The sequence below is a fragment of the Pelmatolapia mariae genome, linkage group LG9, assembly GCF_036321145.2.
Source record: "Pelmatolapia mariae isolate MD_Pm_ZW linkage group LG9, Pm_UMD_F_2, whole genome shotgun sequence".
In the NCBI taxonomy this organism is placed as follows: Eukaryota; Metazoa; Chordata; class Actinopteri; order Cichliformes; family Cichlidae; genus Pelmatolapia; species Pelmatolapia mariae.
The window spans coordinates 5587733-5606946 of NC_086235.1; the positions used below are offsets into that span (position 1 = coordinate 5587733).

A 19214-nucleotide genomic window follows, 5' to 3' on the forward strand; every position below is an offset into this window, starting at 1 on the left:
CAGGGACTGATTTAAAGTTGTCAGCTGTTTGACTTTATGTGGGATGACAGATTAATCCAGAGCCAGGAGGCAAGAACAGAGAAGACCTGTCACCCTCAGTTTTTAGGTTAGGGGGGGGGCACTGAGAGAAACTACTGAGGATGACTCCAGTGAACTGGCAGCAAAATGTGGAGTTACTAGATCTGCAATATACAGCTGAGCTGATCCATGAAGGGCTTTAAAAATAAAATGTAAATAAATCCTGATTCCACAGCTAACCAGTGCAGCTGAGCTAAAACAGAAGTGATGTGTTGTCTTTTCTACCGATTAAAAGCCAAGTAGCTGCCTTTTGAACCAAAGAGTCGGACAAACCAAATGTACTCCAGGCTAGAAGTCACAGCAGCATGAATTACTGTTTCCTTTAGATATAAAACCTGTTTTAATTTATCAGTGGTTTGTCTGGTAAAAGCTGCCCTCCAAAACACTGAAATTAATGTTAAAAGTTAAAGAGGAATACGTAAAAACTGCAAGGTTTTCATTTATCATTCAAACTGGATTCACACTTAGCAGAGCTAATGTTGTTTGAGCTCAGGGTCCAAAACTGCCATTTCCACTATAATTTAATTAAAATACGTTGGGTTTTCACCCACATGTAGAGGTTCAAGGTCACATTTGACAAGTAGATAAAACTCAGTGTCGTCAGCATAACGGTGAATATGGTGTTTTTGGTTAATGTGTATAGAAGAAAGAACCTAAAACATTTATAATAGTCCCTGAGAGATGAACTGAAACTGAAAACCAGCTTTGTGAAAGAAATTGTGGATCGAGATGTATCTCTTATGTCACCTCTGTTATTATCTGCATCAAAAGTTTTGTTTCCAGTAAGCAACAGAGTAAAATGCAGCTGAACTGATGCTTAAAGACTTTTCACAGGAATTTTAAAAGCAGCACAGAAACTGCTGTGAAGTCATCAATCTGTGCCAGTTGTAAAACAACAGGAAAGTTGGCAGGTAACCCAGCGAGCCCCTTTTTAAATGCAAATCAAGATGGTGTCTTTTCTTTCCAATCATTTCTGGCACAGCTGTAAACAGCTGTTATCTGCTGGGAGTCAGTGAGGATTTCAGCTGTTGCCTGAGATGAAGATTTCATTTTTCTTGCAATGTTTTGTTGTTTGTTTATATTACATCTGCTGAGGACGTCTTTCTGTTTGTAAACACAAAACTGAACTGAACTCCTGGAAACTTTGTTTGGGTCATGTTAACAATTCATTAACATTTGTCTTAAATCCACCAACGTCTTCAAGGTCAGCTGAAGGAGTTATTGGTAGAAAATTGAGGAACAAAAAGCTTTAGACTTTTTTTTTAACTGGGATTGTTACAAGTGTGCTGTATGTGCCAACATACAGAAAGCACTGTTTTAAAATATCATGTCACATTTGACCTCTGACCTCTCCCTCAAGGTCGAGAGATTTATCGTGAGGTCGGTGAGTCGATCCTTGACTGCATGCCAAACATCCTTGAGCAAGATACTAACCCCAAGTTGCTCTCCGATGCATCCATCGGATTATGAATGTGTGTGAATGTTGGATAGAAAGCAGTTAAGCATAGGAAATAAAGTGCTTATATGAATGAGGCATGTTGTATAAAGTGCTTTGGGTTCTCCAGGAGAGTAGAAAAGCACTCATGTTTATATTTCACATCTGCCTTTCTTCCAATGTGACCTCAAAATGTGTTTTATGTTTAAACAGTATTGTCAAGAGATAGAATGAGCTGCCGAGTTACAGTTACAAGTGTACTGTAGATAATATTATTTAATAAGCTTTGAATATTCATGTCCAGTTATAAATACTTGTTATCAATACCTATTATCCATCACCCATACCTACATAATGTTTGTGTAATCAAAGTAAACTTCTGTTATGTTGCCCTAATCTAATTTTTACTGCTTTACAATTTACATTTAAAGAGAATAAAGAAAATATATTTTGTATGAATATATAAAAAGTATAAAACTACTTCCTTAAAAGTAAATCCTGCGCAGACTGAGCTGCCTGCGCTTGCACACCTCAGCGTTCCTCTTGTTTACTTTAATTCTTTGTTTCCAACAGAAAAAGTACAAAGATGAAGGGAGGAAGGAGATGATGTCGCCTCTGTACTCTCAGCTCCCTGAAACCACAGAGACCCACTTTGCCCGGGAGATGAGTGAAATACTGAGCGAGGTACAGTTCTCCTGCTATGATGCATTAAGGATTACAAAGAACAGAAAGTGTAGTAAGTAAGGCCACAGCATTAAAAGCAGCTGGCTGATATTGCATAGATCCACCCAAAAACTTTCACTGTTCAGGGCTTGGATGTGAGACCTCCAGTGTGGTGACTTTGTGTTTTTAGTAGAGAGCTCTGACATGACTTGGAGGAAAACACTGGAATGTTGGCATTACATTTTCCGGTTACTGTTCCCGCCGATGTTGGATTGGATTTGTATCTGGAGCATTTAGAGGCCAGCTTTAGACTTTGCGCTTGTCACGTTCATGTCAAAGTAACATCTGGATGAATGCCAGGGAGTCCTGCTTTTTAAGACCAGGAAAGTCACACTGATACCAGCAGTTTGGTGTGATTTCTGTTTGCAGTAAGGCAACTGCTGGTTGAGCAACTCTGACATTTTAAGGCTGAAGAGCCGTAAGATCTCTGAGACTGTCTGTATGTAACATGTCATATACAGAATATGTAATAAAGGACTGAAGGATTGTGTCTGAGTCCAGCTGTGAGCGTTAGCTGGAAGTGAAGAGAAGAAAAAGTGATCCTTATATCATTTCCATCTCTGTGAAACTGCTGCCTCCAATTACTGAGCTCATCTCACAGAAGGATGAAAACAGTTCAGATAAGTTTTGTAGTGGTTCCTGTAGGAAATCCCTCTGATTCCACTCATCTGCACGTTTGCTTTGTTTTGGTTGGTGTAATATCTGCTGAGAGACAGGAGACCAGAGTCTGATGCCACATCTTTGTCTTCATTTCTAGAACAAATATAAGGAAAGTGGGAAGAAGAGCCAGACTGTCAGTGTGTATTCCCAGCTGCCACAGACCAACGAAATCCAGTTTGCTAAAGCCGTATCTGAAATACAGAGTGAGGTACGGGAACATCGTGTGTTTCAAATCTGTTTAGAAGTCAAACCTCAGTCACAGCGTTTACATTCGATGCCTTTATTTATTATTTTCCTCTGTTTTTCAGGGCAAATATAAAGAAGCGGGGAAGAAGGAAGCATCCAGCTCTCTGTACTCGAAGCTGCCCGAGACTCTGGAAACTCAGCACGCCAAAGAGGTGGCACAGCTGCAGAGTCAGGTACTCATATCACAGACAAGAGAGAAAATACAAACAAATGTTCTTCTTCAGTTTGAATTCTGGCTGTTGTTTGGTGTCTTTGTAGGTGAAGTATAAACAGGACGGTAAGAAGGAGGTGAGCAGCTCTCTGTATCATCAGCTACCTGCAACCACAGAGACACAGCTGGCCAAAGAGCTGAGAGATCTCTGCAGTGAGGTGAGAAACACAGAGACACACTCTGAATGTGAAAGTGTCCCTGCTGTGTGTCAGCCGTTTAACATCAGTGTGTGTGTGTGTGTGTGTGTGTGTGTGTTTTAGGTGAAGTACAAAGAGGAGGGTAAGAAGGAGATCAGTAAGAACTTGTACTCGCTGCTCCCAGAGACGGCAGAGACACAGTTCGCCAAGCAGATGTCAGAAATACAGAGTGAGGTGAGGACCCTGAACGCACCACACAGGTTTATAGTTTCATCAGATCTCAGAGGATCTGTGTCTGTGTAAGAAATCTACAGTTTGCAGCACTAATTCTATTATTAGTATTATTAGTCTTTTCCAAAGGAGTAGAAAATAACTGTTTTTAAGTTTTTCATGTAAGATTAAAACATTTTTCATTCTTTTGTTTGAAGGCAAACTACAAGAAGGACAAAGAGGATCTGCCCAACACTTTGTACTCACTGCTGCCTGAAACTCTGGAGACTCAGTTTGTTAAAGAGATGGCTGAGACACACAGCGAGGTGGGAACTGTTTTAGTGATCATCATTCTCCTGCCATTTTTGGACAAAGCGTTTTTCCAGACAATATTTGGGTTTGAAGACTGAGTGTGTCCGACTATCAAGTACTTAACTAGCGTTTCCAGAAACCTTATAAACGAGGGAGACAACACTGGAGGATCCCAGAATAAACAGCTTTGAGAGAATTCTGAAACTTCAAACACTTGGAGTAAGAATAAAGTCCAAATTCAGATATTCTCAAATAATTCAAAATTCCCAAACGCATAAAAATAGTGAATGGACTGTGGTTATTGTTTTATATGTGAAGCTGGTATTTTCTGTATTTTAGGCCATTGATCAAATGAGGCTGCTTTTGTCAGCTCTGATAACACGGAGCTCCTGTTTTTCCAGCTCTGTCGTCCGTGCATCCTGGCACTTTGGATCAGTTCTGCATTTTCAGTCTGTCACAGCTCACATGTCACTCAACACATAATAACCTGACGGTTAATTCAATCGTTGTAAGTGAACTTCTATATACAGGCGTTATCCAAATAGTAGCTCATAAGTCTTGATAAATAAGGCCGTGTCCGAGAGTTTGGAGTGATGTCACATCTGCGTTTAGATGCTTCCAGCACTCATCTGTGTTTCTAAGGTCATATCAACACGTCCTGTTCTGGATTTATTAAGTCAAACTGGAAATTTAGGACACAAAACATTAACAACAGAAGACCAGTAAACGTTTTTAGCATGTTGGAAAACACATCAGAGACTGATACGGTCCTTAAATGGCAGCAGTGAGAGTCAGCGCTGTTGTGGACGCAGTCCTGCAGCGTGTTGGCGGCTCAGAGATACTCTGACCTTAAACCTGTTAAACAGCTCTACATTAATAAGCTCCAGCCGCAGCACACGAGTGCAAATAAACTTAAAACAGTAAATAAACTCCAACAGAATTCAATCAGCTCTGTCCGTTTTCCCACATTCATGTCATGTCTTAGCTACACAGGGTCAAACAGGTCATGAAGCTGAAATCCTATTGGATAGATGCAGCTGGTGATGTCACAGAGTGGTTACTAAATTAACTACCAGTGGCCTGCAGAGCTGATAACGCTGCTCAGTGAAGAATGAGATATTTCCAGTCATGAGTAGCTGGGAAATAGTTTGAGGCAGGATGAAGTTGTGAGAGTGTGAGTCTGTGGTGATTTAAAGTGTGTGTTTGTCTGACAGGTGAAGTACAAGCAGGCGGGTAAGCAGCACACGGCGTCGTCTCTTTACTCCAAACTGCCCGAAACTCTGGAGACCAAACACGTCAAAGAAGTGACTGAACTGCAGAGTGAAGTGAGTGAATCCTTCTGTGTGTGTGTTTCCTGTTTCCCACTCCTGAGGTTTCATTTGCATAAAGAGTCAGCTGACGGTGTCACAGACGTAGTTTGGCTTTTATTTATTCAGGGTTGGAGATGTCAGACTGTATGATTACACACAGAACAGTGTATGTAAAGTGTTTAACACTAAACAGCAGGAGCTGACCTACAGTGCCTCCAGTTGATTAGATACCATCAAGTACAGGAAATCTAAACACAAAGGACCAGAGTCATGTAAACATAACAGCAGGTAGAACAGTTACACAGATGTTAAAAACATAATTAAAATGAAAACTGCGAATGAAGAAAAGAACAATTAGCTGCACAGTGGTGCAGGACAACATCTCTGCCCAAAGTATCTGTGGTTTAAATCCAGCAGGCGTCTGGACCTGTCTGTGTGCTCTGTATGTTCTCCCTGTATCTCTGTGGCTTCTCTCCACACAGGCGACACACCTCATCCAACACTTCTTTCACAAAGCTGGTTGCAGTTTCAGTTTAGTGAATCAAGTCCGGATGGAAGTAAATCACCTGCTTTTCCACTGTCGAAAGTGTTTCTGTTATTACTGTGAAGTGTTGGCTTTATGTTAGTACAGCGAGCTAAAGAAACTCAGCAGGTGACCCGCCGAGCTTCTTTTAAATGCAGGTCAAGATAGGGTTTTTTTCTTTCCAATAATTTCTGGAACAGCTGTAAACAGCTGTTATCTGCTGGGAATCAGTGGAGTTTCTTCTTGTTCGCAGAGATGAAAAGTTTTTGTTTCTTTTTCTTTACTTTATTTCTTTGTTTCCAACAGAAAAAGTACAAAGATGAAGGGAGGAAGGAGATGATGTCGCCTCTGTACTCTCAGCTCCCTGAAACCACAGAGACCCACTTTGCCCGGGAGATGAGTGAAATACTGAGCGAGGTACAGTTCTCCTGCAGATCTTTCATCTTCTATACAAGACGTCTTAATGTGTTGTTTAGAGACTTTTTTTGTTTCTACAAAATCCATTAAGCATTATAAAGAATAGAGAGTGTGTACCAGTGAGCAACAGCATTAAACCACCTGCCTGATATTGTGTAGATCCCCAGATAGGTGTTCAGCACTCCGGGGACCTCTGGGGGTGTCCTGTCGGGGCTTGTTGTTTTGAGTAGAGGTCTCTGGCATAACTGCACCTACTTCCAAGGTGCTTTACAAATTACAGAGACGTTGGCAGTTTGGGTTCTTGCGGGGCCTGTGAGCAACCCCAAACATTTTAAGGCTGAAGAGCCGTAAGATCTCTGAGACTGTCTGTATGTAACATGTCATATACAGAATATGTAATAAAGGACTGAAGGATTGTGTCTGAGTCCAGCTGTGAGCGTTAGCTGGAAGTGAAGAGAAGAAAAAGTGATCCTTATATCATTTCCATCTCTGTGAAACTGCTGCCTCCAATTACTGAGCTCATCTCACAGAAGGATGAAAACAGTTCAGATAAGTTTTGTAGTGGTTCCTGTAGGAAATCCCTCTGATTCCACTCATCTGCACGTTTGCTTTGTTTTGGTTGGTGTAATATCTGCTGAGAGACAGGAGACCAGAGTCTGATGCCACATCTTTGTCTTCATTTCTAGAACAAATATAAGGAAAGTGGGAAGAAGAGCCAGACTGTCAGTGTGTATTCCCAGCTGCCACAGACCAACGAAATCCAGTTTGCTAAAGCCGTATCTGAAATACAGAGTGAGGTACGGGAACATCGTGTGTTTCAAATCTGTTTAGAAGTCAAACCTCAGTCACAGCGTTTACATTCGATGCCTTTATTTATTATTTTCCTCTGTTTTTCAGGGCAAATATAAAGAAGCGGGGAAGAAGGAAGCATCCAGCTCTCTGTACTCGAAGCTGCCCGAGACTCTGGAAACTCAGCACGCCAAAGAGGTGGCACAGCTGCAGAGTCAGGTACTCATATCACAGACAAGAGAGAAAATACAAACAAATGTTCTTCTTCAGTTTGAATTCTGGCTGTTGTTTGGTGTCTTTGTAGGTGAAGTATAAACAGGACGGTAAGAAGGAGGTGAGCAGCTCTCTGTATCATCAGCTACCTGCAACCACAGAGACACAGCTGGCCAAAGAGCTGAGAGATCTCTGCAGTGAGGTGAGAAACACAGAGACACACTCTGAATGTGAAAGTGTCCCTGCTGTGTGTCAGCCGTTTAACATCAGTGTGTGTGTGTGTGTGTGTGTGTGTGTGTTTTAGGTGAAGTACAAAGAGGAGGGTAAGAAGGAGATCAGTAAGAACTTGTACTCGCTGCTCCCAGAGACGGCAGAGACACAGTTCGCCAAGCAGATGTCAGAAATACAGAGTGAGGTGAGGACCCTGAACGCACCACACAGGTTTATAGTTTCATCAGATCTCAGAGGATCTGTGTCTGTGTAAGAAATCTACAGTTTGCAGCACTAATTCTATTATTAGTATTATTAGTCTTTTCCAAAGGAGTAGAAAATAACTGTTTTTAAGTTTTTCATGTAGGATTAAAACATTTTTCATTCTTTTGTTTGAAGGCAAACTACAAGAAGGACAAAGAGGATCTGCCCAACACTTTGTACTCACTGCTGCCTGAAACTCTGGAGACTCAGTTTGTTAAAGAGATGGCTGAGACACACAGCGAGGTGGGAACTGTTTTAGTGTTGTTTCAGACAATATTCTGGGTTTTAAACAAACAGTAAAAGTAACATTAGGTAAAGAAAATTGTGGTACAGGTATAAATTCCAGGTTAAAAAATCCTGTGGTGCAGCATGGTGGTGGAGTGGTTAGCACCACCCAGAGAGTTCCTACAGAGTTTGAATATTTTTGCGATGCCTGGAGGAAACCCTCTGTGTGCTCCAGCTTCCTCCTAAAGACAAGCATGTTAGTGTAACTGGTGATGGATGTGAGGCTGTTGAAGCGCTTCACTGCATAAAATATGGCACTTTATAAATGGATGGTTAAGTGTGGCTTGTTGTCTAAAGTGCTTTGAGTGGTCAGAAAGTTTAGAAAAGCAGTGAAGCAAACAAAGTCAGACTCAAACAAATCTCTAGAAAAGGTTTAGAAAATGTTTCTAAGTAGGAACTGAGGAGCTCTGAGCCGAGAACCACAGAAGGATAGAGAGGCGTGGCCGTATTTGAGACGTTATCAGCCTGCAGGGAGCGTACGAATGTCAATGCAAAGTCCTTAGAGTCTAAAATAGGTGTGTGCCCGTCTCAGACACTCCATCATGTTAACACAGGGCAGATAAACTGGCTGCTGTTGCCTATTCTGGTCTTGTTATCAGTGTTATCACATTCAGAGCTCCTGGGTGCCTTTCTCTCCTCCTCCTTCTTTGCTGCAACATATTCAGACTGATTTTATTCTCTTTGAAGAACACAAGAAATATCCAGTTCTTCCTGTTTGCCTGCGTTTTAGTCCATATCCAGTGCATACAGACAAAATAAGCACAATATTAGTCTGAAAAGGTGGTACTAAAAGCTTTTTCCAACAGTAATAGACACGCACATCTTCTCCCATAATGCTGTCTGTGATAATGAACGTAACATTTTCTTGCAGGTTAAATACAAAGAAGCAGGGAAGAAAGAGGCCAGCAGCTCTCTGTATCACCAGCTCCCTGAGACTCTGGAGACGCAGCACGTTAAAGAGGTTACTGAGCTGCAGAGCGAGGTACACACATCCATTATTCACATTCACTTATCCACTTTTCATGAAGTTGAATATTAGAGCACCAAAACATTTGAGAGCGATTCCCTCCTTTCCATGTACAATCTAATATTTAGCTTGAGTTTGTCAGAGCTGGCCGGTGTGAGCATCGTCTCCGTTGGCCTCGCAGCTGTAAAGATGTGTTTAAGGACGACTGTGTGAACGTTTTTTCCTGTAAAGTCAGGTCTATGAGAACGTCGTGTCTTCGCTGCTGTCTTGCATTTTTTAAGCTGAGAAAAGCTCACACTGAGTGCAGCGTTACTCCTCAAATATTTAATGAATGAGTCATATTTTGCACTTTGAAGACGCTCAGCTGAATGTCTGGGATATTTCCAATGCTGTTTGTAACAGTGAGACCTTGTCTGCATGATGTCACTGAGGAACAGAAGTCTTTGTAAAGAAACTCAGATATTCAGCAGAAAAACAACTAGTTAGAACTGAGAGTCTGTAAACAGCAGAGTTTATGATTAATTCTCTGGTTTGGAGGTTAGATCTCTGTAATCACTGCTGAATTTGTTTTAATTTTATAGTATAGCAAGTAAGTTCAATCAGACGCTCAGCCAAAGCCCATCTTCAAACTTTTAGAGTGAATCTTTGAACTGCTGTGGTGCAGCTGTGGTGCAGTCCTGTAGGACAGTGACTGATGAAGGGGAATAACAAGAGGAAGGTGTCATTGCAACCAGAGCAGTGTTTGTACTCAGGAAGTCAAACGGAGGGATGAGATTCTTCCAGAAGATATTCCCTTTTTCCGGGGTTGTTAGGATAGAAGTGGAGAACATACTGGTCAATTGGGATGAGATCATGGACTGTATATAAAAGATGTCACCCTATGATGTCACCCAGTGACTGAAGCCTCAGCATTAGTGTTTTGGCTCCTACCATGTTATTCTTCGGTTAACAAAAGTGCTTATATTTAAAGAGCAGGATGGGCTGCTAAGCAATTAACTGACACTAGCAAGTTAGCAAGCTAGTCGTACAGGTGCATTGCACAGATAGAGATACCTGCTAGTTACTGCTAACATCCAAATAAACCACATCCATATTATTTATCAGATAATTGCATGAAAAAGCCCCAAAAGGCTCCAGTTCAGTGATTCCACACAGCCGAGGTGAGGGCTCGTAGACAGCTTGCAGCTACACATCTGTCAGTCAGAGCATCTTGTAACACGACATAACTTTCAGTATTCATAAAGTTTAAACAAGTGAGTTAAAAACCCTCTACAGCTGCGTCTGTTTCTGCTGTAAAATTAACATTTCTTATGACTGACTCGTTTATAGAGCCAGCTTCAAGTAATAATAATAATAATGATGGATTGCATTTATATAGCGCTTTTCGAGACCCTCAAAGCACTTTACAATTCCACTATTCATTCACTCTCACATTCACACACTGGTGCAGGCAAGCTACAGTTGTAGCCACAGCTGCCCTGGGGCAGACTGACAGAAGCGAGGCTGCCATATCGTGCCATCGGCCCCTCTGGCCATCACCAGTAGGCGGTAGGTGAAGTGTCTTGCCCAAGGAAGCAAACGAACAAGATAGACAGAGCTGAGGATCGAACCGGCAACCTTTCGGTTACAAGATGAGCTGGTCACTAGAGGAACTGCAGGTTTTTCGCACTGTGAAAGGTGACTTCAACTGACTCCACTCAGCATCGTGTCCTGTGGATGGGGATGTTGTCTTTCTGTTATTGGAGTTTTCTGTCTATTTGTCACTAGAAACTTTCTTTATAGTAGTTTCTATAATTTAATTGAGGTGTTTTTAATCAGCAACAAGTCACGACAACATTGGCCTCGGGGCACTTTATTCTGAAAGGTAAAGACCCTACAGTATTGTGGAGAGAACCCCAGCAATCAAGTGACCCCCTGTGAGCAGGCACATTGTGATTGTGGGACAGAAAAAGTCCCTTTGAAGGGAAAGATCCTGCGAGTGGGTGTGACGAGAAAGAGAAAAGAAGACAGAGCAACAGTTGGATACTTGCCTACATATACTTTCTGCAGTGAATAGAGCTGCATGAGCATAACCAATAAAGGAAACTCACTTTAATCTTTATCTTATTGCACACATTGTAATATTATCATTATGAATCCCTCTCACTCAGTATGCCCCCCTCTGGTGCTGTATTTTATTTATGATGTTTTATTTAGATTCTGAATAATGCACAGCTGCTTCTTTTGTTTCCAACAAATGAACAGGTTGCAATTTATTTTAGTCGAGTTCAGTTTCCTGAGTCACGCTGTAACGTTTGGAGCTGTGCAGCAATAAAGCTGTCATCCTGCTCTAAAATTAAAGGGCCTTTGTTTTATTATCTCTGGATAATAAAGCTGTGTTAGTGATGCAGGAAGGATCCAACATCAGCAGCTCTGTAGGACCTGAAGTTAAACAGTTTTTGCAAACTTTACAAACAGCACAGCGGTCAGTTCTGTGTAAATGAAGCATTTCCATAAAACTGAGACACCATCTGCTGCTGCTGTTACTCAACTGTTCAATCTGAGACCAGCGAGTGTGTCACAGAAAAATGGTATTGAACAATAAAAAGAAATGAAGTTCTAGACATTATTGTCCATCAGTGGTTTGGACTCGTTACAAAGAGCTTCATGGACATCGGTCCATTCATTTACTCACAGCTAGTTCAGAGTTCCAGTTTCACAATAAAAGTTAAAACAACAATAACCACCAAACTGGGCTGAGACTAAAATATGTCTTTATTAGGATTTTTTATGTAAACTTTATTTCTTCAGAGTTCTTGTTCTGTTTGAGTAAAAGTCAAGATCTCAAATATTTACTTGATATGTAGTTTTGCTCTCCCTGCTTTCTAGAACAAGTACAAGCAGAGCGGGAAGAAGGCGATGTCGTCCAGTTTGTACTCTCAGCTGCCGCAGACGGCTGAAACGCAGCTCGCCGCCAAGATGTCCGACATGCAGAGTGAAGTAAGGTCATACAAATACCTCAAAAGATTTCAGCTGCTGTTCCCTCAGTTTCTTCTTCGCTCCTGGTCCTCCTCGTGTCTGGATTAGTTCAGGATTGGGGGTCACTGGGCATTGGGTCTTTCTTTTTCCCTCTGCAGTGTAAATACAAGGAGAACGGCATCAAGAGCCTCTCTCAGAGTCTCTACTCGCATCTACCAGAAACAGCCGAGACTCAGTTAGCACGAACTGTGTCTGAGCTGCAGAGTGAGGTGAGGAAAACGAGAGTATTTCATTTTTAGTTAACAGGATAATAGAGTTGTTGTGTCTGTCCTTGACTGTTAAACTAAAAGTGATTTAGTCATAAATCCATCCAAGTGTTTTATTATTACCTGCACAATAAACACAGAGGTTTAGGAATAAACTCACAAATGTAACTTTCTAAGAATCAGTGACTCGGTAGTTATTATCATTACACCTGCAGACGCTGGTTCAAAAGTAAATCACAGTCCAAAAAGTGTCCCTCCATGTTTACGGTCTGTGAGCTGGCAATGGGACTGATGGCAACAATGTGGCTTTTTAATGTTCAGTCATGTTGTTTTGAACCTGCAAGCAAATATTTCTGACTGATGTTTTCTTTAGGCCAAGTACAAGGAGGCGAGCAAAAAGGAGGCGAGCAGCTGTCTGTACCATCAGCTGCCCGAAACACTCGAGACTCAGCATGCTAAAGAGGCTACTGAGCTACAAAGTCAGGTACGAGATTAAAGTGTGACTGTCAGTCAAATCAATTAATGAGGGAAAATTCAAGAGATTTATGACTTGTTATTGACTTTGTGCAAGCATCATTAAATTATAGCAATCTCCCTCACATGGCACATGATAAATACCTGATATACATATGAATACAACATGCTGACACGTATTATAAAGTACATATTTTCCATACCAATATCAGTGCTGTTATTCTCATTTATCTGTGAATTTTATCCACCTTTCCAAGCACCCAGGGTTTTTATATGTTTAAAAACTGCAGTTTCTGCCAAATGATAATCCATCTGTTTTGAGAGGACTGGAGTGAGGAGCCAAATACAGACACCAAAGCAGATGGAAGTAACAGAAGTCAAGCTTTTATTTCAGTTTATAGAAAAAAGTTCCAAAATTATCAAAGTCCAAAAGGTGAAGTAACACAGATATCCAAGAAGTAAACATGAAGAAACATAGAGCGAATAACAGCAACAAACAGGGCTGCACATAAAGACGCCTCAACAAGAAGGAAACCTTTGTACTGTAGATGCTCTGGTACACGGCTGCCGACACCCTTCTTTGAGGGGTGGCTGTAGCTCAGGAGGTAGACGAGGTCATCTACTGATCGGAAGGTCGGTCGTTTGATCCTTGGCTCCCTGTAGTCTGCATGTCAAATATCCTCGGGCAAGATATTAACCCCAAGTTGCTCTCTGATGCATCCATCAGAGTGTGAATGTGTGTGAATGTAGTTAGTAAGCACTGAAAATGGGTGTGATTGGATGAACGGTGGAGTGTAGAAAAGCACTGTATAAGAATCAGACCGTTTACTGCTTACACAAAGAGATGCAGGTAGAACGCAGGTTAAAACAATCAATGACACGTGAGGAAAGTTAGTTACAACAGCAGGAAAAACAGTTATTAAAGAAAGAAAACATCAGAAAACTTAGTTTGAAAGACAAAAAGACTGGAATAAAATCCGCAGGAGGCAACAAACATTTACACAGAAAAAAGGGAGGGAAAGACTGAAGTAAGAAAATGACGCTCGTGTACACGCACAAATTTGGCATCACTGTACACCAAAAAAATTGATGCAGTCAGATCAGTTTTGTTACCACCAGTGTCCCATCACCATTCTGTTTCTTATATGAAAAATAATTATTTTTTGTGTTTTTTTTGTAAAAGTATTGCAGTAGTTCAGACGTTTAAAATGACATTTAAAGGATAAAGTCCTGAAAATAACTTCATGTTTAAACGTTTTGAAAAGGCCTCAAGTTGGAGAAATGATTTCTGAAAAAAAGAAATAAAATTAAAAAATAATGTTGTTGTGTGAGGATTTTATGGCAGATTTTGTTTGTGTACTTTTTTGTACACAAGGGTGTCAAAAGGGTGCAAAATTTCAGGAGGTCACAAGGGTTAAGTTGAACCCCCTCCCCACACACACACACACACGCGCGCATGCGCGCACACACACACACACACACACACACACACACACACACACAAATGAAAACCAGGTACCAAAATAAAACCTCAAAACTCCACGAGTGCAATTAAATAAAAACATCAATGCAAATAAATGTGTCAATTATTATTTCAAATCAGAAGTAATTAATTAAATATTAAATAATGAATTAAATGTAGAATAATATTGTTTAAAACATTTAATACAGTATTTATCTGTTTACAATTGTATTTACTTAATTGCACATTTAATTGATGATTTAGTGTTTGAAGTTTTGGTATCTGGTTTTCATTGGCTGTCTACCATTTTTTCTGCGTCGATTATTGTTTTTTTCATTGAGCTGGACTTTGATCATTCTTCTGCTCATATAAAAAGTCTGTAGATAGAACAAATTCTGACTTTTTTATGTAGGTTTTTTATTCTGTTACTGTATATGATTAACCAAGTATGTGCACCTCTGTGCTCTCCAGGTGAAATACAAGGAAGGTAAGAAGGAGCTGAGCACCAACCTGTACTCACTGCTGCCTGAGACAGAGGAGATCAAGTTTGCTAAAGCAGTGACGGAGCTTCAGAGTGAGGTGGGCGGACGTCCGCAACGTGTAAAAACATGTTGTTCTAATAGTGTCACTGCAGCTTGTTCTGTTTCATAAAATTGCTAAAAAAAATCCCAGTGATTCATCGTGTTGATGTTGTTACAACATCCTAATTTACTGTTCTCATTTTTTTCTGGACTGCTTTTTCATCATCTCACTCTGCATGTTTGTGTGCTGCAGAATAAATACAAGCAGAAAGGCAGACAGGGCATCAGCAGCAGTGTTTTCCATCAGATGCCGGAGACCAAAGAGATGGAGTTTGTTAAGCACATCTCAGAACTTCAGAGCGAGGTGAGCTGCAACATGCACCAGATTTACGGAGTCATTTACACCTATTTAGGTCAAATTTGACAAAATATGCTCCAAAACTGTGGAGTGTTTAGAAACTAACAGCCCTGTATGTTTATGTCAAGTACTTTTCTGTTCATGGTATGTAAATTTACTACTTCTCTCAGAGATGTAGCAAATATATCTCTCAATGTGTTTTTTCCTCTGTGCGTCTCTTCTAGTCAAAATACAAGAAGGACAAAGAGGATCTGCCCAACACTTTGTACTCGCTGCTGCCTGAAACTCTGGAGACTCAGTTTGTTAAAGAGATGGCTGAGACACACAGCGAGGTGGGAACTGTGTGTGCTTACAGTTTGATTGTACATTGAAAATTAAGCATGTATAAAAATAAATCAAATACAACTCTGTGAATGTGGGGAATATAAAAGCTTTCTGTGTTTCCTGTTTTGCTGGTAACATTTTACTAAAGTCTGGCTTCATGAATTTACTGTAAATTTGATTACAGAGGCTCCAATAGCCTAAAATCATAAATATGGGGGTCTTTGATTTGGATTTAGGCTGATTTTCTTTCTGTATTTGTCAGACGTTTTTCAGTTTTAGAATTGAGTGTCATCTGCAAACAGCTGTATATTCTGTGCTCCCCATGCTCCAGGCCTGCACGCTACATACTTCTGTTATAAAGATGTCAGTGCAAGCTCCAAATCTATTCAAACACAGACGAAATCAGACGCAGTGTGAGGTGCAGGTGTGTGTTCAGTGTCACTGAGCAGTTATTAATCTCCTGTTTTGTTTTCATCACCCAGAATAAATACAAAGAGGCGGGTAAGAAGGAGATGGTGAAGTGTCTGTACTCTCTGCTGCCCGAGACCAAAGAAACTCAGCATGCCAAGGAGCAGAGCCAGCTGCACAGTGAGGTACATTTAAACATGCAGTCAGTGCTCTCTGAACACATGGTTTTCATGAACATGTTGTGAGTCAGCAGCAGGTTCGCTTTACAGGCGGGATTTTTCCAGTTTGCTGTTTTTAAACAACAAGGGCGAGCCAAATATCACAGCACACGTCTTTTGAAGTACGGGTGTCTTGATACAGAAGGGCTGATGTTGTATTTGTAACACACATTTAATCATTTTGTGAATGTTTGTGCAGTTCTAGTTGGAGACTCTCTACCTTTCAGATTCTTATTACAAATGCAGAACAACAAGTTAACAGTGAGATTTACCTGCGGTTCAGATTTTCTGTGCATTACAATATAATTTGCATGAAGGCTTTTTGCTATGATAACAGTATTGTTTCTTATAAAAAGGATGTTTGTGTAGTAACAGAAAAAATCTATTTAAAGTTTTATGATTGATCATTGAGTCCAACCACAGCACGTTTTCAGGCAGGATTGCTCCAGAATTTGCTTTATTTTTGCCTCACGGGATCATGGGACATTATTTGGGAACGACTGCTGTTCAGCAAACCAACAGGGCATTTCCATTTGTTTACCTGTACACATGTGCTGCTGCACTTTCTGATGGATTTTGTGTTGTTTCCAGTGTGTTTCCAGTTTAGAGATTAAAATCATTAAAATCAGCTTAACTGTGCAAGTTAGGCAGGCATCATTACATTCTGTTAGACCTCAGCATACTGTTGTGATCAGATTTTTTGAGCAGATTTATAATGCATCAGCCTCATAATAATAAATATTTCATTATGAAAATCTCTAATTATGCAGAACTTTAAAATAAAAGTTGGTGAGACAGCAAAGCAAAATGCTGCACTGCTTTTTTAAAAGACGTCCTGATGTGGTCGGCGTCTTTTGATGTGGTTCACGTGTTTGTGTTGCAGAAAGCTTACAGGGAGGAGAGCAAGAAAGAAGCCGGCTGCAGTCTCTATGCCCAGATGCCCCAAACCATCGAGACCGTGTTTGCCAAAGAGCTGAGCAAGACACAGAGCGATGTGAGTCTGACGCCGCCTTCACAGCATCAAGTCAGTCTCACCAAATCGATATTCGTGCTCTGTTTAACGAGGAAACGGAGCAAATTTGAGATATACAAGCTGAGCTTTAGAAAGAGCAAGAACAGAAAAATATTGAACTTCTCTGCATGTTTTTAAGCAGCAAAGTGATGAAATGTGAACATCTTTAGACAGACGTCACACCTCTGGAATAATAATCCACTCTGAGTTCACATTTCTAACTAAAGAGCAGATGGGAGGCATTTAAACAGCAACATCCCGCGGTCCTGTGTTACACACAGACACACAGACACACACACACAGACAAACACACACAGACAGACACACTCATGGGAAGTGTTTTGTGAGTTGGTATCATTTTGTCTGTAGAAGCGTGAAAACAGGGAGCAGCTGTGTGGTGCTCCAGAGCCTGAGGACACAGACACTGACCTACTGTCTAACACACACACACACACACACACACACACACACACACACACACACACACACTCTCACACACACACACACACACACACGCACACACAGAGTAAAACAGCAGTGGCAGATTGAAGCTGATAAACTGGGACAGACACACACTTCTCACAGACTCACTGCTGGAAACTGACACCTGTGACAGAGATTTTACAAACTGTCCATGAGCTGGACGCTGCTGATGTTTATGAGCATGTGATGGTGAATCTGGAGAGAGAAAGGATGACCTGTCAATGAAAAAAATGCAGTGAATGTGTTTCACACCTTTCAACAGTTCCCAGAAGAGTGCTTTGGATGAGAGATGAAGGTGTCAGGACAAGATGGATAAGATGCTCGAGGAAGTATAAAAAGATAGTCAGGATTAAAAACAGAAGGAGGCAGCTGAGTGGTTAAAGGCCTGTCCATGTCCCAGGTAAGGTGTGTCAGGCTTGTCCTGGTGGGTGGAAGTCTCAGGGCAGATTCCGGACACTGGAAAAGTTGTGTCTCAGTAAGCTTGGGAACACCTCCCAGGACAACAGGGCATCTGTGCTTAGACTCCTGCCCCCGTCACCAGTGTAGGTGGATTTAAAGACTCAAAGAGCATCAACAATTAAAAAGTAGGTTTTATTTTAGTGGAAGATATGAATAAACTGCAGCAGAGAAAAGTCTTCAGCAATCACTAAAGCGGAAACTCAAATTCTCTTAAGGTTAATCCAGATGTTTGGTTTGGGACAGTTTATAACACAGCAGCAGGACACATGTCCTAAACACCAGGATATGACTGATGTGATGCACAGTCCTGGTCTTAGTGAGAGCTATGATGTAGCTGTAGCTGCCTAAAGACATTTGGCACAAAATGCATGACGCAGCCTGCTCTCCTATCTTTGTTTAGAGCCTGTCTGCTCCAACTGATTTGCACATGCTCACAGACAGCTCCACCAGCAGGGTAGCAGGAAACTTGTAATTGCTCATGATTGTACAGAGACCTGCTTTTGCTGTTTTCTGCATTAAGATGAGCAAAGACTTTAAATTGTTGATCGTATCGTATGCAAACTGTTGCTGCATCTTGCACTTGAAATAGCCGTATGAAAATAGTCAGGGGAGGAAAATATGTTCACTTTAGCTAAAAAGTGAATTTTTGATTGTCTAGAAGAGTTAAATCCACTCTGTGGTGTTTTTCATTTCTGGTAACCATGAGTGATGTTTTTTACGGGCGTGAAACGTGACACATCGTTGGCGTGGTGTCAGTGTGAGTGGAGCAGGTGACGGTCCAGTGCATTTACTACTACAGAGTGGGCGTCATGTGTTCCACCTCCTGGACGCTCGGCCCTGTCAGTTTGTTTGTCTTTTCCCAGTATGTCAGCGTGTTTGAAGTGGACAGTTTTCAGCTATGTGCTACATGTGACCTGATTCTGCTCAAACTGTCTAAAGTGCTGGTGCAGAACATGAATTTCTCTGTTTATTGTACAGACGTTACACATGAGGGGAATTGTTTGGTGTCAATCAGCCCTGAGGGCAGAAAATCAAAGCTTTGGGTAATCTGGGACGCGGGCCTGATCCTCCTCTGGTTTCATGTCTGCTGACCGAGCAATGCAACGCTAACTGGAGCGCGAAACGTAGACCGCCTTTACATCAGCAGCCCAGACAATCCCAGTGTCTGTAAAACCCTGAAGGAACAAACCAGGACAATACCGTCCAGTATGCTGGTTCCAGTATCAGCTCTTCCCTATAAAACCAGTTTATTAACTTACCTACTCAAAGTGTCCAGTTTGC

The 19214-nt window shown here is 41.2% G+C and overlaps 1 protein-coding gene across 1 annotated transcript in view; it reads left to right on the top strand.

The window, feature by feature from the left end:
• The first annotated feature begins 2092 nt into the window (after positions 1 to 2092).
• Positions 2093 to 19214, top strand: part of LOC134635081 (nebulette-like) — a 39751-nt gene continuing 22629 nt past the window's right edge. The window contains exons 1-22 of the mRNA XM_063484594.1: positions 2093 to 2197; positions 2994 to 3104; positions 3205 to 3315; positions 3401 to 3511; positions 3614 to 3724; positions 3919 to 4026; positions 5227 to 5337; positions 6152 to 6262; positions 6949 to 7059; positions 7160 to 7270; positions 7356 to 7466; positions 7569 to 7679; positions 7874 to 7981; positions 8895 to 9005; positions 11859 to 11969; positions 12107 to 12217; positions 12588 to 12698; positions 14622 to 14729; positions 14925 to 15035; positions 15254 to 15361; positions 15836 to 15946; positions 16863 to 16973. Coding sequence (XP_063340664.1) covers positions 2117 to 2197; positions 2994 to 3104; positions 3205 to 3315; positions 3401 to 3511; positions 3614 to 3724; positions 3919 to 4026; positions 5227 to 5337; positions 6152 to 6262; positions 6949 to 7059; positions 7160 to 7270; positions 7356 to 7466; positions 7569 to 7679; positions 7874 to 7981; positions 8895 to 9005; positions 11859 to 11969; positions 12107 to 12217; positions 12588 to 12698; positions 14622 to 14729; positions 14925 to 15035; positions 15254 to 15361; positions 15836 to 15946; positions 16863 to 16973 — 2400 coding nt within the window. The 5' untranslated portion in view covers positions 2093 to 2116. The remainder of the gene's footprint in view (positions 2198 to 2993; positions 3105 to 3204; positions 3316 to 3400; positions 3512 to 3613; positions 3725 to 3918; positions 4027 to 5226; positions 5338 to 6151; positions 6263 to 6948; positions 7060 to 7159; positions 7271 to 7355; positions 7467 to 7568; positions 7680 to 7873; positions 7982 to 8894; positions 9006 to 11858; positions 11970 to 12106; positions 12218 to 12587; positions 12699 to 14621; positions 14730 to 14924; positions 15036 to 15253; positions 15362 to 15835; positions 15947 to 16862; positions 16974 to 19214) is intronic.